General features: G+C 36.1%; 1 protein-coding gene across 3 annotated transcripts in view; it reads left to right on the top strand.

The window, feature by feature from the left end:
- The first annotated feature begins 862 nt into the window (after positions 1-862).
- Positions 863-25,478, top strand: part of SRFBP1 (serum response factor binding protein 1) — a 68,956-nt gene continuing 44,340 nt past the window's right edge. For 2 of the 3 annotated variants that reach the window (XR_011464800.1, XM_005894570.2), the window contains exons 1-3: positions 863-1,046; positions 13,853-13,941; positions 14,956-15,028. Coding sequence is in view for 2 of the 3 variants with exons in the window: in XM_005894570.2 (XP_005894632.2) it covers positions 1,011-1,046; positions 13,853-13,941; positions 14,956-15,028 (198 nt within the window). In the remaining variant the exon portion in view is untranslated. Of the gene's footprint in view, positions 1,047-4,011; positions 4,079-13,852; positions 13,942-14,955; positions 15,029-25,478 lie in introns of all 3 variants that reach the window. The other variant, XM_070374091.1, reaches the window with a different exon arrangement.

Here is a 25,478-nt window from a genome sequence, read left to right as displayed (position 1 = left end):
AAAGCACATGACAGGTCAAAAGACACCACAGAAGAAAAGAAGAAACTTTCCCCCACTTTTTGAATTGGGCCGGGGGCGGGGGGGGGGGGGGCGAGGAACGGGGTTGGTCCTGCATTTTCATTTTGCCCTGGGCCCCTCAAATTATGTCACCAGCCCTGAGGTCCTGTAGCAGTGGTGGGCTCCAGCTGGGCAACTCTTGGTAAGACACTTGGTTCCTCAAAAGTTAGTTTCCAAATCTGTAAAATAAGAATAATAGTTCCTATCTCTTTAGATTTGACTATTTTAGAGATAATACACGTACTGGACCCCTTATAAAGCTCAATACCACCAGGCGTTAACAATTAATAATGTTATTTAATTCCGACTCACTCCTTGGTTCTCTGCATGCACATTATACTTCAAAACAGCCATTTTCACAAGCAGCAGCAACTGTACATCCTGGTTTTGCTTATATGTTCTCTATATAAATTTAAACCTTTCAGTGTGCAGAAAAATATGACCATGCCTATACCGTGAGGATAGGAAAAAAGGTGAATCTAACAAAGGTGCTTGTCAAAAACGCAGAAATCTTCACAGAAGCTAGGTAAAAATTCGGGGCAAAACTGGTCGCTCAAGTGATCCTTTCATAAAGGTTTTCATTCCCATTGAGACAAGAAAAACAAGGTCCTTACAAAGCTGGAACCATTCTGCAAAGGAATATAAGAAAATCAGCATCTTGAAAAACTTCTGAAGAAGGCAATTACTTGCAGAACACCCTCTCAGCCACCGGCCTGCCTGGTTTCCATAGGAACACGCAAATCCGGTACGGCGCACTCTACGCAGGAAGTTGTTCTTCGTCACTTCCGCTCCTCCCCTCAAAGTCAGTATACCTTTTACTTACGCGTCTGCTTGAGCAGACGGCGGATGCATTTTGGGCCACTGAGGCCGCCGTTGGGGGCGTGAGGACGCATCCGCGTTCCGGCAGCTACAGTTCACGTGCGGCAGCGGCGGATCTTTTGCTAAGAGCTACCATGGCCGAGCCGGGGACTTTGAACCTCAATAATGAGGTGAGCACGGAGGTCTGGAAACGTGTGGGGCTGATCTTTGGGGGCCTCAGGACGGCTTTTCTGCGTCTTTTGGAAGGGTCTGGGTCGAAGCGGGAAGTGCGCCTGATAGCTCAGGCGGATTTTCCGGAACTCTGAGAACTGACAGCCGTAACTCCCCACCCGTACTCTTCCACCTCCTGGTTTCTAGGTGACTGAAATGTTTTTGGCTGTCGGTTGTCTTGAATTTTTTTCCATGGACCTTGGGAAGATTATTTAATTTCTCTATTCAGTAACCGTCTGTAAAAGGAAGCTCATGGTAGTACTTTCCTTGAGAGGTTGAGAGCGGTGGCTTTTCCTAGGAAATTGCTCGTCTTGAATGAGACCGTATCATTTATAAGGATGAATGCTTCCTCAGTACCTCATTTCTTCTTTCAGCTTTTGTTCCATTTCTCTGCTACCATTTGCAGCAAAATTTTAATACTTGCTGCCCCCAAGTTTTCATCTTAACTCTCTTAAATCCAGTCTTATCAGACATTTGCCCTCATCACCTCCACCCTTACGGGTTAATTTTACTAGCTTACCGTTTCTGTCATTATCCCCTTTCTGGTTTCTGGTTCTATTCAGGAAATTCAAAAGTCATCGAAGAATTGAAGTAGGCTGGAAAGCGGGGGTCAGTTAAGAACTTTAGAGCTCCAGCAAAGGAAGTTCTTCGTATTTATTCAGTGGTTATGTGCCTGCTCTTTAGACATACTTTCTGTTTTTAACCAACCTGTTTTCAGGTAGGAAGGGGTAATCAGCATCCATCAATGATACAGAATACTCACAGAAAAAAAAAAAGATACTTAGTGCAGAAAAGTTTCCAAAGAAAGCAAAATGAAATGAGTGATATTTGGTCTTGATCTTTAAGGATCTTACACAAGATTGCATTTAGTGATTCAATGAAGGGGAAAGAAGGCATTCTAGCCAGAGGGACACATAGGCGAAGAAAGGATGTTTTTGGTGTTAAAAGAAAAAAAGGTAATATAAATATGGCAATGGTTGAGAATTATGTTTTTATATAAAGCGTATTAAATTCTCTAAAAGTATCGGGGAGTGGGGGAAGTGGAAGTGGGAAACACCTTGAGTTATACAGGAGTAAAGAACACTCTACTCATGAGAACTTGTGAGATGAAGTAGGAAATAAAGCTAGTGTATTACTGTCTTCAGTTCAGTTGTTCAGTCGTGTCAGACTCTGCAACCCCATGGACTGAAGCATGCCAGGCTTCCCTGTCCATCACCAACTCCTGGAGTTGACTCAAATTCATGTCCATTGAGTCAGTGATGCCATCCAACCCTATCATCCTCTGTCCTCACCTTCTCCTCCCGCTTTCAGTCTTTGCCAGCATTAGGGTCTTTTCAGATGAGTCAGTTCTTCACATTAGGTGGCCTAAGCATTTGGAGTTTCAGCATAGCATCAGTCCTTCCAATGAATATTCAGGACTGATTTCCTTTAGGATGGACTGGTTGGACCTTGAAGTCCAGGGGACTTTCAAGAGTCTTCTCCAGCACCACAGTTCAAAAGCATCAATTCTTCAGTGATCAGCTGTCTTTATAGCCCAACTCTCACATCCATACATGACCACTGGAAAAAACATAGCTTTGACTGGATGGACCTTTGTTGGCAAAGTAATATCTCTGCTTTTTAATATGCTGTCTAGCTTGGTCATAACTTTTCTTCCAGGGAGTAAGCGTCTTTTAATTTCATGGCTGCAGTAACCATCTGCAGTGATTTTGGAGCCCCCCAAAATAAAGTCAGCCACTGTTGCCATTGTTTCCCCATCTATTTGTCATGAAGTGATGAGACCAGATGCCATGATCTTCGTTTTCTGAATGTTGAGCTTTAAGCCAACTTTTTCTCTCTGCTCTTTCACTTTCATCAAAAGGCTCTTTAGTTCTTCTTCACTTTCTGCCACAAGGGTGGTGTCATCTGCATATCCGAGGTTGTTGATATTTCTCTTGGCAATCTTGATTCCAGGTTGTGCTTCTCCCCGCCCAGTGTTTCTCATGATGTACTCTGCATATAAGTTAAATAAGCAGGGTGACAATATACAGCCTTGACATACCCCTTTCCTTATTTGGAACCAGTTTGTTCCATGTCCGGTTCTAACTGTTGCTTCCTGAGCTCCAGATTTCTCAGGAGGCAGATCAGGTGGTCCAGTATTGCCCTCTCTTGAAGAATTTTCCACAGTTTGTTGTGATCCACACAGTCAAAGGCTTTGGTGTAGTTAATAAAGCGGAAGTAGATGTTTTTCTGGAACTCTCTTGCTTTTTCTGTGATCCAGCGGATGTCGTCAATTTGATCTCTGGTTCCTCTCCCTAAATCCAGCTTGAACATCTGGAAGTTCAGGGTTCATGTACTGTTGAAGCCTGGCTTGGAGAATTTTAAGCATTACTTTGCTAGCATGTGGGATGACTACAATTATGCAGTAGTTTGAGCGTTGCCTTTCTTTGGGATTGGAATGAAAACTGACCTTTTCCAGTCCTGTGGCCACTGCTGAGTTTTCTAAATTTGCTGGCCTATTGAGTGCAGCACTTACACAGCTTCATCTTTTAGGATTTGAAATAGCTCAACTGGAATTCTATCACTTCCACTAGCTTTGTTCGTAGTGAGGCTTCCTAAGGCCCACGTTACTGTCTTACTGCCAGGTTAATAAGTCTGCATTTCACTTGACAGTAGACAACAGGGTATACTGAAGAGAACTCTTGAAGGTATTTGGTTTATATTAATAACCATACATTAATCTCGTGCTAATTACAGAAAGCATTTGGTGGTCTTTTTTCCTGTTAGATTACAGATGAGATATAAAAGCCCATAATCTGAGTGATGTCCTTGGAAATTCACTGCAGATACTAGTGAGTTTCCTGTTCGATTTTGAAATTACTCTGAAGAGTGGTGACAGTCATTTACTTTACTCTTCACTTAAAGGTTCTTTCTTTTTCCTTTTAGCTACTTTCCAGCCCTCTTCAGAACAGTTAAAATTTGACCTTTAGGATGTCGTCACCAATTCATCTCGGTATGAGCTAGGTGTCCATTCTTTATGCAACCAGGATGCTCTCTACCCTGAAAGCATTTGTTTACCTGTTTCTCTCTTTTTGTGTGTGGGTCTCTCACCTGCGCCATGTGTGGTATATGAATGTTTGCTGGATAATTGAATGAACTAATCAAATTAGTAAGTTTATACATCCCATACTGAAGTAAATCTTATGTGTTATAATATGAAAGTAGGGGAAAAAAGACAAAGTGGTGATGGTGGAAGAAGAGTGTTATAATTTAAAATTAATAGGACAATGACTACAAAGGGAAAAACATATTGCTTACATAAAAATTCAAAAACCCAGGGGGAAGAAATGAGACAACCAGTTAGAAGAAAAATACAGTAGATATGACAGATAAATGGCTAATGTCATTACTATAAAATAGCTTAATGGAAACGAAGAGAAATAATCTCATAGGAAATTGGTTAAATGAATTAAGTTCTTTAAGGAAGAAATACATATATGAAAAAGAGTTCAAATTCACTGTTTTCTTTCATGTCTTTCCATTACATTTTCCCCCTTTAAAAAAAATTTGTTTATTTTGAATTGGAGGAGAATTGCTTTTCAGTGTTGTATTGGTTTCTGCCATACAACAACTTGAATCAGCCCCCTCCTTCTTGAGCCTCCCTCCCACCCCCATCCCACCCCTCTAGGTTTTCCTTCATCCTCACTATCCAAATCCAAGCTATATCTCCCAGCAGAACTACTGTCATTGCCTCCCAACTACTTGACCCATCTTCTAATCTCATCTCTGTAGTACAGATGGAGTGTGATCTTAAAAACATGCATAATCATGTGTTTTCTTGCTTAAAACTGATGTGGTGGCTTCCTGTTGCTTTTGGTCAAGACCAATCTAAAGAAGGCCAATCTCTCCACTATTACACCACACCCCTCACCTGCCTCAGGCACTGTACTTAAGCCACACTGGCTTTCCTCCTTGTCAGTCATAGCCCTACCATGTGCATAGATGGTATTCCTTTTATCCGTAGCTCCTTCTCCTCTCAGTACATTCTATACTTCTTTGTTGCTTTATCAGGGAAATGGTTCTTGACTTCCATTTGCTCCTTTTGTGAGCTTTTGTAGCACTATTTACTTCATTTTAGCATTTGTAAGAATTGCTTAATATGAGGGGCATGTGAACATGAGAGATTTCTTATGCCCTCTACCTGACTAAATTTTTGCTCACCATCATATCCGCAGTGCCTGTGTGTTGACTGAGTAACTTGAGACATCGTTTTTTTGATCCTTGATAACTGAATAATTAGCTCTCCTATAACTGAGATTCAGGAAGATTTCAGGGATCATATAACTGCCTGAAATTATGTGCAATTTGTTGTGCTTATTATGCCTGTCTCTGGGGGGCAGAGGTTATAGTCTTTTCTTTTAAAAACTTATATGGCCAGCTAATTTACAGTATATTTAATTTCCCAGAATGTCTTTTGTAAAAATAAAAGCCTGACTGCAGACACAACTATTATATTATGCGAACTTTCAATGTGTTCAGCCCTAATTCTTTTTTTTTTCCCCAGTTGTTTTCCAAGGCTGACAGCTAACAGTTACAGAACACTTCCTGACTCTAGGTTCTTAAAATACGTGTAGTCTTCTGAAAGAATATAAGCTCCTACCTTTACTTTTTAAAAAAATAAAATAATCACTTTTTACTTAATCTTATGATTATTTGTTGCATATTTTATCTTCAAAAGTACTCATGTGGACTTTGAAGAGAGAATATTTAACTGATTTATTATAGTAGCTTCCCTAATCTCTAACATAGTTCCTTGTGTATGGGTAATAATAGGTACTATATACTTACTGGGCAGATAAAAGTATGAATAGCTCAACTTGAATCACTTAATGTTCAAATGAGGGGGAGAAATCTGCTAAGTGTAAACTTCTTTCTCCCTTACCATTAGAACCAGAAAAGGGATGTATAATTGAAAACAATAGTGCCAAGGCATTTACTGGATAAAGAATTTGCGGATCTAGAGCTGGATTTTCTCTAGTCATCTGTTTCTTTAGGCTGCAATGATATATAAAAATGAGAATTAGAAAGTGAAACATTCTAATATGGTAAAGTACTTTAATTCCATAGGAGGACCAAGGGCTTCTATATGAAACTGACATTATTTTATTCTTGATAGCAGATTATCAAGGAGTCTATTTAAAAATTGCTTTCCATGTCCTTTAAGATAGTAGAAACTAAAATGCCAGAGAACAAGCTGATTTGCAAAGGCTTATTGTCAAAAACTAATTTTGTATATGTTTTTGAAGTTGCAAAGCTCCAGTTTCATAATTAAATATGTGATAACTTTTTAAATAATTCTTTACTGAAATACTAAACTAGGTTCAGTATAAGAGAATCATTTTCTGTTCAGTTCTTTAACAGTTCTAGGAAATTAGGCTAGGTGGCAGCATATACTCAGTCATGATTAAGTTGTAGACAATCACCAAGCACGCTAGAATTTTTAAATTGTTGCTCATCAGAAATAAAAGATATAATTCAGTAATAAGATATCATCCAATTGGTCAAATTAGAAGTCCTCTGTATAAAACTGTAGTTAATGTTATTAACTATGAAATAGTGTAAATGTATGGAAAAATGATACAAAAAATATCCTTGTAATCTACTTCCTATATTTAGCAAATATCAGTATGTTGTCATATCATAATGCTTGATTCCACCTACCTTCCTTTCCACATTAGAAGTAAACATTACTTATTCTCTGTGTTTTCTCATATGTATTTTATAGTTTTTGTAACATATACCCATATACATAACCAGTGTATAGTATTACACTTTACATGTGTGATATCATACTGTATAAATGCAGTTACCATACTATGCATTATTCTAAAAGTTACTTTTTCACCTAACAGTATTTTCAGAGTTTATCCATAATACATATAGATCCCTCCGTTGATCTAAAATAGTACATTGCTTATGCTTTGTTTATATCCGATATTTTCTCTCTTATGCAACATTTTGTAAGAATGCCACATTGAGTAGTCTTGTGTGTAGCCTTCTTCTATAGCTGGAGGTATGTCTTCTGGACAGATTCCTGGAAGTGGGATTTTGTTAGATATTGCCAGTTTCCCCCAGGAGTATACCAATTTGCATTCCGACCAGCAGTGCATGAGTGCCTGCTCAAAGTCTCACAAGCAGAATGTGTTATATTCTTTTGTATTTGCTAGTCTGACAGGTGAAAAATGAAAGTGAAAGTTGCTGAGTTGTGTCTGACTCTTTGTGACGACGTGGAGTATACAATCCGTGGAATTCTCCAGGTCAGAATACTGAAATGGGTAGCCTTTCCTTTCTCCAGGGAATCTTCCCAACCCAGGGATTGAACCCAGGTCTCCCGCATTGCTGGTGAATTCTTACTAGCTGAGCCATAAGGGAAGCCCAAGAATACTGGAGTGGGTAGCCTATCCCTTCTGCAGCAGATCTGCCTGACCCAGGAATTGAACCAGGGTCTCCTGCATCGCAGGTGGATTCTTTACCAACTGAGCTATTGGGGAAGCCCTAAGTAATGAGTAAAAAGAAGTTTTAATGTGTCTTACAAAACAGAGGAATACTCAGATTTTTCTTGGCACTGCAAGCTTCTCCAGACCAGCTGGAACTTTGAATAATTGTTTTCTAATAACCATGTGTTTGTGTTATAAATTAATTCATATATTATGTAAACAAAGCATAAGCAGTGTACTATATTTTAGATCAATGCAAGACATCTATATGTATTATGGATAAACTCTGAAAATAGTGTTAGGTGAAAAAGTAACTTGTAGAATGATACATATTATGATACTGCATTTATACAGTATGATATGTGGGCTTCCCTGGTGGCTCAGACAGATAAGCGTCTGCCTTCAACGAGGGAGACCTGGGTTTGATCCCTGGGTCAGGAAGATCCCCTTGAGAAGGAGATGGCAACCCACTCCAGTACTCTTGCCTGGAAAATCCCATGGACAGAGGAGCCTGGTAGGCTACAGCCCATGGGGGAGACAGTCCATGGGGTTGCAAAGAGTCAGACATGACTGAGTGACTTCACTAATTCATATATGTAGCAAAGTTACTACATTACCAAAAGAGGTTGGCTAATTGACAGACTAGCAGATAGCCAACTAGGCATAATTTCGAAGTAACATTTACATTTACCACAGCAAGGGTTTTAGTTGCATGATTCAGTGTTGGGTTGTGATAAGATCTGTCCCCATAATTGAGTTATTCCCGTCTAAATTGGAGTTCCCAAGGCTCTGAGCTGGGGAACTTTTCTCTGGAATCTTCTTGATTCAGATACTGCCAGCTTTTGCTCTTTGTGGTTCCCTTTCCTGTGTTTATATTGAGTCTTGCCCATATGTTCACTTGGTCTTTCTCCGAGCAAGTATATTAGCTTTTCATTTAATTATCATAATTGTTCTACTATCTTCATAAGAGTTGATCCAGGTTTACATTACTGTGTTCAGGTTTCACCGGGTTAACTGAGGGCATCTCTGTGCCCAGGTTCTAGGTGATACGTGTGTTTTGTGAGTACGTGTGTTTTGTGTACGTGTGTTGTGAGTGTACATGTGTTGTGAGTGTACGTGTGTTGTGAGTACGTGTGTTTTGTGAGTACGTGTGTTTTGTGTGGATGTGGATGTTTGTGTCTTAACTCTTCTTGTGCCCTTGCGGTTACTGAATGCATTCTTTTGCAGCTTAGAAGCACTCAGTGTGGCCTTACCAGTCCTGGTAATGATGCACTACAGAGTTTTGTCCTTCAGTTTTTGACTTCACACTCTTCTACTTCTTTTTCATTGTGTCTCTTTCCTGTCAGCACATTTCATTATTATTCCTGTTTTGTTCTTTCTCACTTTATTTCTCTTTCCTTCTTTTCCTCCCAAACAGTGTTATACTCTTTTCACATTTGTAACAATCACAGTTATGTTTGCTTTTGGTTAAAGAATTCACCAAAGTGTGTTGCCCTTAAGCAGTACATTGGCCTTCTGACAGTACTGGGTGTCTAAGGACTGTTTGTTGATGTCTGGGATATCTGTCAACCAGCTTCATAATTTCTGGGTGACAAATGAATTGGCAGCCTTTTAAATTCTAAGTAAAGGGCTACTGGTAGCTGTTTGTCAGTTGTGCAAAAATAAATTTAAATGCTTGGAGAAAGCTAAGTGTTTGAGACAAATAGTATGAGGAAAATAAAAGTAATAATTCCATTTTTATATGAAGTGAATATATGTATTTTTTTAGTATACTAAACTTACCAAATAACTGAAAATTTTAATAGGCTAAAAAAGCATTTTTTGGCATCGGCATGAAACTAAGCACATGAAGCATTCCCTTTGCTTTTCAGAATTCCCTTATGCAGTAATGACAAACATAGTGCTTCTTAAATTGGATTTTTAAAATTGGAGTCTAGCTTTCCCATGATTGGAATGTAACTGAGGACCAGTTCTGCTTCCTGCAGTTTATTAGTTAAGTTTGGTTAACAGCAGTTAGCAAATGGATAATCTTCTCCTGCACCTGCAGGGTACAGCGGTTGGAAACATTTGTTAATATATTTTAATGCATAATTTATCACTTGCTATTCATTTTGTGAATGACCTGACTTTCAGAAGTGGATCATAATCCACTATTAGGCTGCTTATGAAATGTAGCAGTTCATTTTGCACTTAAACCTCATCTCAGTGGCTTTTTGTTTATGCAAGTATGGTTTTTTTTTTTTTCCTAAATAGATCTAACTTTGAAACAAATTCTAAAGAGGTTAATATAGACAGTGGAAATCTGATTATATTCTGTTAAAATATTACTGTTTAGAAACAGTGAATGATCACGGGAGCACTGCTCCTTTTCTGTTCATTTACTTAACAAATATTTATTGAACATGTGTTGTGTCATCTGCTATGCTCACTGTTAAGATACAATGTTGAATAAAACCAGATATTTTACTTTCATGGAATTTATAGCCTAGTGGGAGAAAGACACATTAAGCATTATCAGATTAAAAGCAAAGTATTAAAATAAGGGTCAAGGTAATTCTATAAGCACTTTTTGACCCTCTGAGGGAGGCCAGGAGACACTTTAGTGAGAAATGACAATTAGGCCAAATCAGATAAGATGTTAACAAGCTAACATGAGGAGAAAGAGTACTCCTAACAGAGAAGACGGCAGATGTAAAGATTGGTGGTAGTTGTAAGCATGGTGAGAATGGACTAAAAGATGGCGCTTGTGGCCATCCTAAGAACAGTTGAAACCACTGAACTGAAGAGAGATAAGTAAAGGTGTTACATCAGATCTAAGTGTTAAAAAATGTATTCTGATTGAGTTGTGGATAACTGATTGGAGAAGGACAATATTGAGAAACTAGTTGGCAGTAACTCAGCCGAGAGAGCCAAGAGAGTCAAGATAGAAGGAAAAATGGTACAATTTGGCAGATAATTAGGAAATAAAATTATTAGGACTTAGTAATAGATTCATTGTGAGGGATTTAGAAAAGAAAGTTAGGTTTATAATTGAAAAAATTGTTCTATTCCCTTAAATATGAAAGACCAAAAAAGAGATCCAGTTGGGAGTGAAAGCATGGGTTCAGTGTGAGTTGGAGATGTTTTTAAGCATACTTGAAATGTTAAGTAGGCAGTTACACATTTAGGTCTGGAGCTAAAGTGGAGATCTCAGCTAATTGTAGAAATTTTTGAGTCATCTTTCTTTGGTGGCAAATTAAAACTGTATATACACATAAGATCACTTAGGGCTAAAAAATATATCTTGAAAGGAAGAGCTGGCCTAATCAGTTCAAGACTGATTAGATGTGTATGTGTCTCCAAAGAAGACGAAGATGAAGTGGCTAGAGAGGAAGAAGGAAAACCAAAATAAATATTCTGGTATACAAGCCAAAGGGGAGTATTTTAAGAAGGAGAAAGTATTCATCAGTATCAAATGCTGCTGAAATTTCAAGCAAAATAAGTCTGAAAAATTCCTGTTGGCTTCAGGGACTTTTAGAAGTCATTGGTGTCTTTGTGACAGCATTTAGTAGACTAGTGGAAAGGGAAATTAAACTGGAATTGTATGGCATGCATATATGGAGTGATCTGTTTGAACATCTCTAAAAAACCTGACTCTGGGGCGGTTGAAGAGAGATGATGCTTCCTGTAAACTTTGTAGTGAGATTGTTTTGTTTCTGTTTTTTATGAAAATGACTCAAACATGATCAAAAATCAGTGTGGACAAGGGGTGGGGACGGATGTGGGGGATGAATTGGAAAATTGGAATTGACATAGATAAACTACCATGTGTAAAATAGATAGCTCATGGAAACCTGTTGTGTAGCACAGGGAGCTCAGTTCAGTGCTCTGTGGTGACCCAGATGGGTGGAATGGGGGGAGGGAGCTCCAAAAAGAAAGGGAAATATATATATACACATGTAACTGACTCACTTTGTTGTACACCACTAACACAGCATTGTAAAGCAACTGTACCCCAGTTTTTTAAAAATGAGTGAGAAACATCCATTTAAGAGATTGACAGTGCTAGAGTAAATGCATAGTTTGCAGTAAGCATTCTAGGAAGGCAGAAAAAGATGAGATCCAAAATACAGTTAGAAGATTAACCTCAGAAAAGTTTAGTAATATTTCTTATATTGTAACTTTATTAAGTGCTTCCCAGGTGGCTCAGTGGTAAAGAATCTGCCTGCCAGTGCAGAAGCCACAGGAGACATGGGCTTAATCCCTGGGTTGGGAATTGGAGGAGGAAATGACAACCCACTCCAGTATTATTGTCTGGAAAATCCCATGAACAGAGGAGCCTGGCGGGCTTATAGCCTTTGGGTCACAAAGAGTTGGATATGATTGAGCATGCACATGACTTTATTAATAGAGGGGATGGGTGATGCAAGTAAATTTACATTCATAATAGTAGAAAGATGATGGTTCCCATCTGATGTTTATTTTCTTCATGAAATTGAGAAGGAGAGGAAGAGAAAGGTTAGATGTTTTAGGAAAGCAGGCACAGATTTAGAATAATGATTGTAAAGTGAATTGACCAAAGTATGTATTTATGTATGATAAGAAGAGTAAGGACTCATTCGAGGTTAATTATGATAGATATCTAGTAGATAGAATATCTCAGATGTTTCATGGCTCTTGGGGTACTGTGATAAAGAACTCAGAATATTGTTTTTATCCAGGATACACTAGCCAGAGGCATGAGTATAATATATTGGCAAGTGTTGGTTATGTACCTAAACTAGATAAGAGAAGGAAATTGAAAAGGACTAATCATTTGAGGAAAAGTAATAGGGGTCAGTGAACTGGTGGTTCCAGTGAAATCGTTACACCTTTGTGGTGGCTGGGGTTGAACATGCAAGCTGAAAGCAGTTTTGATCTCAGTGTATAGAATTTAAATTGATGGTTTTAGAAATTGAATAATCATGAACAATGACAGGGACTACAGTGTGACCATGAAAGTGGGTGGCTGTGATGGAACAGATTAAGCCATTAGAAAGGAGGAAATCAAGGAATGAGGCTATAATATTGGGTAGATTATTCAAGTGGACACCTTAATAATTCTGGGACATCTGCATCACCCAGAATAATGGCAAAACTTATGGTGGAGAGAAATTGTGGGTTGGTCACCCATATTGTCAATGAATAAGGGGATGAATGATATTAATGAAGGGTAAAAAAGTAACAGCTAAATACAAGAGCCTTGTAAAAACAGAATGATGTTACTACTGTTACTTTGGCAAGAAGACTTTGAGAATTGTACATGCCAGACACTCTTGCTTGCAAGGCACAGAATACATTATGTAAGTGTTGCAAGCGCCCTGCCCTTTGGGAGGTTATAGAAAAAGACCGCTTTATGAGCAATAGTAACAGTGCGGTGGTAGGCGCTGCCTACAGGTATAGTGGCAACTCCAGGGAGAGGATGACTCTCCTACTGAAGAAGTCGTTGAAGATTTCACAGGAATGATACATCCAGACTGAATTTCATGTAGTTCTTAAAGTGGAGAATGGGATGAAGGACATTACAGGAGGAATTATATATGTATGCCTCTTAACAATGATGGAGAAAACAGGAACTCAGAATGGTAGCATCCCATTGCACTAATAACATGTAGTTGTTTATCATTAGAATAGTTCTTTCTCTTGGCCAACAGTTTTTTGTTTTTTGGCTTTTTTTGATTCTTAGAGCTCAGCATTGTTCTCTAATGGAGTAATTTAAAGTGTCTGTGTGTGCCTGCATGGTGTCTGCCCTCGTGTTTTTCAAGTTATGCTTCAAATGATTTGTTAAATATAAATTAAAGGGATGTGCTAAAAATAAGTAAAATAAAATCACTTTCATGCATTTGCTTTTGTTAATACAAATGCTCATTCAGTAAATTAAATTCCTACAGTTTTTAGGTGAAGCTTTGTTTTAAACCACAAGGATTTAGAGATAAATATGATGGTCTCTGATCTCAGTGAGTTCACAGTTTATTGTGTGCCAAACCCAACAAGATATAAGTGTAATTTAAAACACTAGCCACTGGGAATGCTGTGTTTTGTGTTTTAAATCATGAGATGTTTCTCGTAAGTCCTCATACACTTGTTTAGAATGTTGATTTATTTCTTATTCCTTCACTGTTACGAAAGAAGTTAGATTTCATCAAGCTATAAATACAGTTAAACGAAACTCTGCCGAAGTGGCAGGCATATTCTGCATTATTAGTATGCACTATAAGGTATATTCTCTCTTGAATTAAGACCCTCTCTAATTTTGGCTTTATTCCTTGAAGGTTGTGAAGATGAGAAAAGAAGTGAAGAGAATCCGAGTTTTGGTTATCCGAAAACTTGTCAGGAGTGTTGGCAGACTGAAGTCAAAAAAGTTAGTCATTTAATGTTATGGTCCTGTGACTAACAAAATGTCGAAAGTTGTTTTTGTTCAGTATTTACAAAATTTGAGGGTGGGGCCTAGAGGAGTAATTAAATTTCTTACTCTTACAGCACTTTGTTTTATATGTGGATAGATCTTGAGTGAGATAAAATGTGCTGTGTCAGCATGTGCTTACATAGTTCAGACCATATTCACTTAAGACATAGGATAAATTCTGTTTTCAAAACTCTTCTTTTGGCTTTGTCAAACTGAAAAGTCTTTGAAGTTATTTATATTTTTTATGTTATTAGAAGTTATTCTTTTAAGATGTTTTTCATATAGGTTAGCAAATCAAGTGATACTCTGAATCAATTATGAAGATTTTATATCACTGTATTCCTTGAATTGCTGATTAATTTGAAATCTTTAGTCCCTTTTGGAAGTATTTGTCAAAACGTTATGTTCCATTTAATTTTTTTGAAAAAATAATGTTTTATATTTTTGGTATCACTAGTATGAGAACAAAAGTATGTTATTTATACTTCTTATGCTTTAAAGCATGAATACTTACAGAGTCTTCAAACATGTTTTGTTTCTGGTTAATTTCTTATTTTTGTGTGTGTGTTTCATAAGGTAGCTCTCCTCTGATACAATTATATATTTAATTTCTTTAGGTATTTATTTAATTCCAGAAAACAAATTTTCATTTAATTGTATCCAAGCTTATCGCTTACATGAAATGCAATGTGCTGTTAATTGACTGGAAAGTGTTATTTGGCTTTCCTATTAAGGAATTAGAAGACAAGCTATCAGTGATAATAGTCATTAATATAATGCCAAAATCTTGGGTTTGTTGATGGAGTTGGAGTGTGTTTTGGATGGGGGAAAGGGCAGTGCAGAATGACAGAATGCTTGTTATTTAGAGATTATTAAGCTTTTCCAAAAGAAATGGAGGACTTTTTATTATGATACTAGTCTAAAATACATGCTTTTTTCTGGCTACGTATTATAATGTGTCTTTTGCAGGGGTAGTGAAGATGCATTGTTAAAAAACCAAAGACGAGCACAACGATTGCTCGAAGAAATTCGTGCCATGAAGGTAAGAACTTATGCGGAATTGTGTATATGTGTGTTTCCATGTCTCCTGTCAGCTGCATTTTGTGTATGTGTGTTCGGTGTTATTTATTGAATATAACTGTGAGTTGGCTAAGGCTTGTTTGTGTGGATCTGTTTGGTGAAGAATGTAGCACTACATTTAGAAAATTAGATTTGTTTGCATTATTTTATGTTTTTTACTTAAGTTGTTAAAGTACTAGATTAATTTGAGTCAAAACTGCCAGATTAAACTCTTCTATATTTAATAATGCTTCATACCTAAGGTTTTTATTTTTACTAAAAGTTTAGGCATGAAGTCTAAGTTAAGTTCCTGTTGTTTGGTAATGTGGATGGTGATATTGATGGCTGACATCATGCTTTGCCTATTGCCAGCTCAATAAATTTTTGTGTGGTGGCATCACCATTTTATTCAGCTCTGTAGTAACTTGAAATAAAATTAGTATTGGACCAAAATGATCCGTATTTTCGTTTCTTTCAGCCAGACTCTTCTCTAGCATAATTTTTAGGTCTTCTCGCTGTTCTTTGTGGAAACTTTCATTTACCAAATGACATACTATTAAATGTCTGGAAGACTGTTTTATTGAAGAACTTAAAAACAACATTTGGTACCAGCAATTACCTTAATTGCAGGGTCATTTTGCATGTATGTTTGACTATTACATTTTGGTAGAACTTCTAAGTTTTGAGATAGATAAAGAAGCAAGAGAAATCTCTAACTATTTTAATTGAGTTAGATTATCAAAACTTCTCACTGTTTTTTTCCTTTTGAAAGGATGATAAAGTGTCCTATAAGACAAAGTTACCATAGTTAATCTGAATAGAAACAGATGTAGGACATGATTCTTTGGTGTGAGGTATGGTTTTTGTGGCTTTTTTCCCTCAATTTGTATTGTTTTTCACAGGACCATAAAATTCATGGCATCCATTTGATATGTCATAAGTTTTAATACTCTTACTGTCCAGCCATTCATTCAAAATACTCTATATTTGACTTTTAATTATTATTTGTATCACTTTGTTTTATACATATTTAGACTTTTTTTCCCATAAAATTCCTATGAGAAATAAAATCTTTAGAGATTTTTGAGGATAACACTAAGGTAAGAAGTTATGATTTGTGCTGTTGTCTTTCACTTTCTCTTAACCAAGCTCCTTACTAAATTACATTCCTTACCTAAACTTTTCCCTGTAATTTCTTCTGAATAGTCATTTTTGTAGTCCTAAATTATTCAGAGGCTTTGAGCTACTATATAATTGGTGATTTTATTTTACTGTGGAAAGGATGGATTATATACAGTAAACCTCTGTGCATTGTATCAGGAGTTTAGAAACAAAAGATATTCATTAATCTTTAAACTACATGCCTTCCATAACTCAATAGTGATTTTAATTTAGTTAATTAGGGACAAAGTTGTCCTATTTGATCTATATGTGAAACTTGTTTTCTGTAATTCTTAAACCTCATCAGCAGTAGAAAATCAGACTTACTGATAAAGTTCATAGGTTTTTAAGATTACTGTCATGATTATAGTTTTTGTTTGTTTCTGTTTTTCCTTGTGTTTATAAAAGACCACTATGGAATTGTTGCCTCATAGAAAGCTAAAATTCACTGCCTGATATAGTCCTTGAATTCATAAAATTAATAGTATATATATTTCTTGAGTCAATGTCAGTGGTTAGAGTAGTTTAATTTGGATACTCTACCTTCAACTTTCACAGTGCTGTTTAAAAAATGGATTAAATCTAAATATAAAAACTAGAAAAAGAGTAAGTCTATATGTTTGCTTTCCTTGCATGTCAAATTTCATTCTTCAGTTATGGTTCTTTTACAAAATTGGTCTACTTTTCTTTCTAAAAGAAGCACATACATAAAACATTTTTAAATTGAAAGATCATTTGTAATTTCTTAAGGGAATGTTTTATCATGTACATGGGAGTATCAAAGAAATAGTCACAAAACAGAAAGCTCACAGTCTCAATTAAGTTTGAAGAAAAAACCTTTTCTTACTCATTTTTCCACATGAATTTTTTCCTCGGCTCATATACCACTACATTTTTATGGTCTTGTCCTATACTTGCTTTCTATGATAATAGGGTATTTTGTTGCAAGAGGACTTCCTTAAGAAGAAAACCTGAGATATTTTTAGAAATAAGAGTTTGTTTTTTCTGGTCAAGGAAAAAAATTGCCTGGTCTTTATGATACTATAAAATGATAGATTCCAGTTTTATAGCCTTTAATGTGTGAATGTGAAAGAAATCTTGCTGCCTTTTCTAATAGTATTCACACTTTTAACTTTGATTCTGGTATATATACACTGGCTTCTGAAACAGTTCTTTTCTCTTTGGATATTAAGGTAGCTTTTTGACTTAGATTTCTAGGTTGTTTAGCTAGAGAAGGAGACAGTAAAATTAAAGCATAGAATGAAATTAATAAAAATGTACAAGAAATCTTTCTTCTCAATAATAAGGGTTAAATAACTAGCTTTTATTCTTTACTATGTGCCAGGCACTATATTGTGTGTTTTATATTCACGATCTCATGAGGTAGATATCATTATCTCCATCTTACAGAGTAGGAAACAGGCTTAGAGAAGTTCAGCAGCTTGTTCTCGGTCAAATAGTTGTTAGGTAATGATCTAGTTGTAACTAACTATAAAGTTGATAGTGTTAGCCATTTCACTATGCTCCTTCATTAAAATGAGAACTTCAGAAATATATGTAGACTCTATCTCCTAAAGATTGGATGAGTTAGTTGCTCAGTGGTGTCTGACTCGTTGCAACCCCATAAACTATAGCCCACCAGGCTCTTGTGTCATGGGATTTCCCAGGGGAGAATACTGGAGTGAGTTGCCATTTCCTCCTCCAAGGGATCTTCCTGACCCAGGGATTGAACCTGAGTCTCCTGCATTGGTAGGCAGATTCTTTACCATACTATCTAAGCCACCAGTAAAGAGGTAATATAATAAACATGAAGCTTTCTCTCTAAGGAAAAAAGGTCCAAAGATGTGTGATGAGTTTTCAGATTCTTTATTTCCTCACAGCTAAATATACCCAGTTAACTTTTTTTTTCTTCACTTCTCTGAGGCCATTAATTTTCTTTATGCTAAGTATTCGTATACAATGAAAATTTATATGTGAGATCTTGCTCTGTCTGCTACTCTTCTCTGTGTTAAAACTCTTTCACCTTTTGTTCCATTCTTTTTCTGTTTTTGCATGTTTCAATCTCTTATTAAAAGCATCCTTTGCACTTTATCAGCTGTTAGAATTGCTTTGTCTTGTGCTCCATCATGGCCTGTTTCTAAGTTATATGCAACTTATACCTAGATTTTCAACTACACATTAAACTCCATCTTCTACCTTTCCCTGAGTTTCTTCCTGGTAAGAAAAGTGAACAGATGGCAAGGCAGCTGTTTTAATTCTTCTCTCTCTGATTTGTAAAAATACACCTTTTTGCAATTTTTTTCTTTTTGTTTGTATTTCCCTCTAACTTTTTGGAAAATATTTCAAAACTAAAGGAAAATTGTAATGTTACGGTGTAATAATAATAATACATTGTATCACATACATGTTTATCCCTTACTGGCAATGGTGAGTTCCAAACACTTGGTTTAGATGTTGTCTGACAGATTCCTCCGTTTTAAAGGCTCCTTTTTCTGTTTTAGCATTTGTTAAGTCATCTGTAAAATGGTAACTTTGAGATTATGTGAATATCCTGTGGTCTTTTCACCCAGTGACTGATGTTCTGTGACTGAATCAGTTACCAGTTTTTTTTGTTTCTGTTTCTGTGCTGGGATTTTTTTTTTTTTAATTTATCTCATAAGATTTTAATCCATTGAAAGGATTTTCTTCTTTTTTGGCATCATGGTGCTGCTGCTGCTACTGCTAAGTCACTTCAGTCGTGTCCGACTCTGTGTGACCCCACAGATGGCAGCCCACCAGGCTCCCCCGTCCCTGGGATTCTCTAGGCAAGAACACTGGAGTGGGTTGCCATTTTCTTCTCCAGTACATGACAGTGAAAAGTGAAAGTGAAGACGCTCAGTCATATCCGACTCTTAGCGGCCCCATGGACTGCAGCCCACCAGGCTCCTCTGTCCATAAGATTTTCCAGGCAAGAGTACTGGAGTGGGTTGCCATTGCCTTCTCCTTTTAGCATCATAGGAAAGGGATAATAGCCATTTTTGCTTTCAGAGAGGAAAAGATGGTTGTTTTTGTTGGTTCTTCATCTGCTGAGTAATTTGAGGGGGTTTTTGTTTTGTTTTTGGCTGCACTGTGCAGCATGCTGCAGTATCTATTTCCTTATCAGAGATCAAACCCATGCCCCTTGCCAGTGCAAGCATGGAGTCCTAACCACTGGACTGCCAGGGAAGTACCATATGCTGGATAATTTTGCATTGTACTCTGAACTTTACGAAGATTAAATGATAGAGATTCAGGGTTTGGTTATTCTTCTCCAGTGAATGGTGGCTTTTTGGAGTAGGCTTTTATTTCAAACTGTGGCTCAGCTGGTAAGGATTCTGCCTGCCATGCAAAAGACCTGGGTTCAATCCCTGGGTTGCAAAGATCCCCTGGAGAAGGGAAAGGCTGCCCTTTCCAGTATTCTGGCCTGGAGAATTCCATGGACTGTATAATCCATGGGGTCGCAGAGTTGGACATGACTGAGCGACTTTCACTTGAATTTCAAACAGTGTTTCTTGGATAGCACTTTTAGCTTCAGTTCGGATCTTTTGCCTTTTGGTGAGATGAACTGAATCTGTTTCTTTGATGAGTTGTTCAAGTTTCAGAACCCCTTGTATGGTTCCGTCTCTTCTGGGTTTCCCCTACTCTCTGAGCGGGTAATGTACCTAGGCTTCACATGGGTTCCATGTGTTCCTTGGCCACTGCTTCTGAACCATGAAGAATGCAGTTAGTTTTAGGTTACATTCTTAAGAGGTTGTGACTTATTTGTACAGCTTTCCATCTGTATTCGTAGTGCGCTTTGACACTGCATCAGACTCTGCCTTCTTGCATTCTCTCTGCTTTACCTTCAGAGAAGGTTTTTTGTAGTGTGCCCAGTTTTCATTTTTGCTTTACTTTGTTTTTTGAAGGAAGGGTTAATCATGTTATCTGCTAGTACCTTGGTCTGTCATTCCCAGAAATGGAAGTAGCCAAAGTTCAAAGTAATTATAAATTGCTAGAGAAGAGGACTGAGCACCCCACAACACTGAGAGTTTAGATCTTAGAGAGACAGAATAAATAGACTGAGAAAGTGTAGATAGTGAAGGAGAAAAAGAACCAAGAGAGTATGGTATCTAGGAAACCAAGTGAAGAAACTGTCTCAAGAGAACAGAGTGATGAACTAAGTGTTTATATTGTTGTTCTTGTTTTCAAAATTAGCAATATTATTTGTAAAGTGTAAACTCACCTATTAGATCCTAATCACTAATGAATTTTTCAAGTTGTCTCAATTCTAGAGTCTAGAATACCTTGCAGAATTGTGCTGATAGAACCAGAAGGGGTTTTGTTCTTGCTCATGTCATCCTAAGCATGCCTTCTATTCTTCCCCTTCCCTGTCTTGATTGTTTCTGTAAAATGATATTAAAATCTCAAAAGTTTGAAATGTTTCCACATTCATATTTTCTTCCTTTATGTCTGAAACCTAGAAGCTGCAAACACTGGTCCAAGTATGAAAGAGGCATAATGTTTCTGTTTCTTGTGTGGTTTCCATACTCGAGCATAACCCACATTATGGTCTTCTATAGTTACAGGTTCAGCACTATGACCTGTAAGTCTCTTATAAATCTGTACTTTTTATTTAGATTATTTTCTCTAATGCATTGTAGAAGTCAAGTAATAAATAATTTTTTAAACCTTTAGGTAACTTTAAAGATCTTCAATAAAAATTGTCAACTTAGGATAGTGTGTTTTTGTTTGTTGGTTTTAATGTTAATTATCAGAAACCAAAGAATGAATAGGCTGTTCATTTTATAGTCAGCTTAACCAGCACTCCTAAGACCATTTAACTTCTAATTCAGTTTTGTTTTTTTTAAGGGAGAACTTTTATTGCTTCTGAAGGCAGAGCAGGATGCCCTGATTTAATATCCTTCTGTACTCAGCTTGTGACATTTGAAATGATAAACAGGAAGTCATAGTGGTATTTTAAAAGGGCAAGGGACCAGTATATACCGCTCTCCTCACACTCATACAACATCATTTAGTAACAGATCATCACATTGGAATTCCAGTTTGCTTTCTTGGCATGTGGATCCTGCAGCTTGAAGCCAGTATTTTGAATAGTTTATATTCCTGAAATCCTTAGCAGTGTTGCATTTTTTAATATGTAGGAGTCATGGTTTTCATTGTAAGCTGCTTTGATATTAAAGATGTTATGTCAAGTCTGTGGTGGCCTTAAAGTATTTTTGTGTTTTAAATAAGAGCAGTTGTAGCAAATAAAAGTGGTATCCATTCCCTGCTTTTTAACCTCCTTGCTTTTATTTGAAAATGAAAAGGTACAGGTCCTTGTTGGTAAAATTGATGAAGTACTGTTACCACTTACTGAGTCATGTACACTTAATTTTAAAATGAAAAACTTACTTTGGAATTGCTTCAGTCCAGTTAAGCCTAATTCAAAGGCTACTTACTTAGTGTGTAAACAGGATTTAGGGGTAGGAAGGAAGGAGTATCATATGAGTTTTTTTTCCCCCAAAATGTATATTGTTTTTTCTGTTTTGTTTTGATTTGATTTTTTAAGTTTTGTAATTTTGGAAATTTGAACTTACAACCTTGGCATGACGTTCCAACTAACTGTGAAAGTACCCAAAGCCCCTTTCAACTATTAATTTTTAAAAATTTGGACAACCAATACTACTGTCCTAATTCCAATATGGAATAATGCAGTGATTGAGAAAAGGAGCAAATATTACAGCATTGTTGGAAATACCCAGTGGAAGACAAAGGGCCCAAGAGAAAAGCAGCAATAAGAATAGTAAGTAACTGTTCTTTTAATGAGGTTTTCTTTCTATTCATCTGGGATATCACCTGAATTTTGGGTTAAATGGAGACAGATTATTTTTAAACATTTAAATTCCTTACTTTGAACATATATTTTATGTTGCCAGATTTCTATTGTGATGGAAGCTCTCTCTATATTTTTTTCTATGTTAGAATACCTCGTGTTAGTGGCTTGCTGTTCAATCAGTATTTTGTGACAAGAGAAAATTTTTCTTGCCTGTGAAGAATTTTATTTTTTTCTCTACCTGCCACTAAATTATGTAAACTATGTAGTCTTCCAAGAAACAAAAATAATCCCAAGTAGTAATTAATTCAATTAAAAATGTTTTTTTAGCAATTTGCATTGAAAATATATATTTCTCTTTTATTCTCCCCTTCTATAAAAACTAAACTCCTTAAAAGGCATTTTAATTTTATATATGAGTGAGGTTGAGAGAGAAATTCTCACTTTTTAAAATTCTTGATTTTCGTTGAAACTTGGTATATTAAAATATAGTAGAACTTATGAGTTTTGGTTGTAGTGAATCAGTAACTATAGTTTTCTGCTGTTCATCACAATCTAAGATAGCATCCTAGTTTATTAATGATCATATATCTTTAAGACCCATGAAATTTGCAACCAGAAAAGGAGAAAGTATAAAGAAAAAAAAACAATTAGGAATTTACAGTACAGCTGTTATAAATTCCATACTGTATACTCAGGTTGGTTAAATGTCTTTTAAATTAGAGCCTATTATATGTGTAGATTAATAGATTTCTGCTGTCAGGGAACACATTGTTCTCTGGGGAAAAAGCATGTTAGTCTCTATAATATATGCCATACCCTGTTACAGTCAAAAAGTTGTAAGAACCTAGAGAAAGGATCAATTTATTTAATTACTTTTAGGACTTAGGGAAGATCTTACAGAATTGTGGTACTGAGTTGGAACCTGAAGAATAAGTATGATTCTGTTTTCAAAAAGGTAGACTAGATAAATAGAGCACAAGAACAATGCATACAGATCTGCAAGTACCTCCAAGTTATGATAAGGTCTTTGAAAATTATGGAAGAGAAAAGATTGCTTTTAGCTAGTAATTAATTGAGGAATGTTTCTTGGGAAAGTTTAATTTAAAAATTACTGATTTTTCAAACTGATGTGATTTCCTTGATAGTATTTAATTGAATCCCAATTAGACAGCAAGGACAGTGTTTCATGTAACAACTTCATATCCAAGACTTACATATTATTTATAGCACTGTGAAGCTCAATTTCAGATATAAGGATACTGCTCATAAATAGCTTAGTAATTTTAGTTATTATTTAGCACTTGCTCTATGTCATATTTTCTGCTACAATCTACATGTATTATTTGTAATCTTATTAACTCATAAAGGTTCCTGTTTAACCCCGTTTTAATGAGGTGGAAACTGGGGATTTAAGTGTTAATTGCTTTGCTCAGAGTTCTTCAGTCTATGTCTATCTATATCAATAACCTGTGTTCTTAACACTCTACTAACCTAACCTCTCTTAAGAATTAAGTACAAAAAAAACAAACAAACAAAAAAAAAGAATTAAGTACACAGTTTTTTTATCAAGATTGATAAAGGTATGATAAATGTGCTTTTGCATTGTGTTTTTAATAGAAAAGTAAAAATACTGGTGAAATACTGTATCATCATTGCTCCTTTGAGTTGAAAAATAGTATTCATTTTTAATTTGGTATAATTAGAATAGTTGGGACTTCCTAAAGATACAGAATGTCTTGTTATCCATAAAGGCTTTTGTGTGTAAATTTAATATTTAGAAATAATGTCTGGAAGCTAAATACCAAAATAATCAATTCCCTTGGGATTATGTACTGATAACAGTGATTATATTTCAAAAAAGTTTTATTCCTTACTCAGTTTGGCACTGTATTTCCCTTGTGGCTCAGCTGGTAAAGAATCTGCCCGCAATGCGGAAGACCTGGGTTCGATCCCTGGGTTGCAAAGATCCCCTGGAGAAGGGGAAGGCTACCCACTCCAGTATTCTGGCCTGGAGAATTCCATGGACTGTAGCAGTAGTCCATAGTCCATGGGGTCGCAAAGAGTCGGACATGACTGAGCAACTTTCACTTTCACTTTAAAAACATACTTGAATGTAACATCCTATTGATACAGGTTCCTTAAACTATTAACACTTAGAAATATAATTAAGAAATGAGTATGTATTTTGTTATCATATATGCCCTTGGAAAAGTTTGCTTCAAATTTGAAGGTTCTAGAGAAAATACTTTGAAGGAATTAGAACTTGTAATAACAAATAATGTGACTTTCTAGAGACTTTGAAAGATTGTTCCTTATTCTTTCAGGTAAAGATTGCTCTCTTTCTTAATACATGCCTATAACCCTTTTAGAACATCCCTATATCTAAGTCATAATTCTAAAATTACAGAGAAAGACTGCCTCAGGCACCTAATACAATTTCCCTAACAATTTCCTGCCTTTTGATGCATTTTCTAGGTGCTACACTGTGGGGAATATTTGCTATGATCTTATATAATTATTCATTAAATTTGAGGTTTTGTTTGTTTCTTCGTTTCCTTAGCTCTTTGTTGTTGGGTTAAGAAAGCTAAAGTTGCAAAGATATATAGATTAAAAAAAATTCAGGAGTAAAGCACATTTATTATATTCATACCAAGCTATAATTTATCCTCTTTTTGACATACTTATTAAATAATAAAAAATAATACCTATATATTATCTCACCTTCTCTAATTGTTCTTATTCTCAACATGTTATTCTAAATATGGTGTTTAAGTATTTTGTTTACTCCCTATAAATTTGCCACGAAATAATGCCCGTTTAAACAAATGTTTGGATTCCACTCAAAAATGGTTAACTTTTATCCCCAAAGCCAGCCATTTTGTTAGAAAAGAATCTCTAGAATGAAAAAATCTGTTTACTCTGACTTATTTTAGAATGCAGAAGTGTTCTGTGTAGAGTCTCTGGGTTGATAGAATTACTCTTATCTCATTCTCTCTGCCTGCCTCTTTGAACATGACAGAAGTGAGTCATTTTATGTGCCAAGAACAGTTTAGATCAGGGGAAAGAAGGATAAAAATGTCCTATTCTGTTTTCTAAAAAGTGTTCTATTGTGAGAGATAAGGTGGTTTTAGAGTTTCGTTTGACTAAATTATTTGATGATGTTTATGCTTAGTTACTATTTTTAAGTGAAATGCAAATGTTTGGACTGTCGAATTGTACAAGTTGTTTTTAGCACACTGAAATTGTAATTATTTTTGTGTCTAATTATTTTCATATCTTGAAAATAATTTATAGTTGAAAGATGAATTCTGTTTTTAAAATACAAAACTTCAGCTTTAAACATGAATGCAAGTCAAGATGGAAGTAAAGTCAGGCAGTATAATAGTCCTTTATCTGCACATTTCCCAAGACCCTCAGTAGATGCCTAAAGTGGAAGATG

This window comes from Bos mutus, chromosome 7 (assembly GCF_027580195.1).
Source record: "Bos mutus isolate GX-2022 chromosome 7, NWIPB_WYAK_1.1, whole genome shotgun sequence".
Lineage (NCBI taxonomy): Eukaryota > Metazoa > Chordata > Mammalia > Artiodactyla > Bovidae > Bos > Bos mutus.
This window is presented reverse-complemented; position numbering and strand designations above follow the sequence as displayed.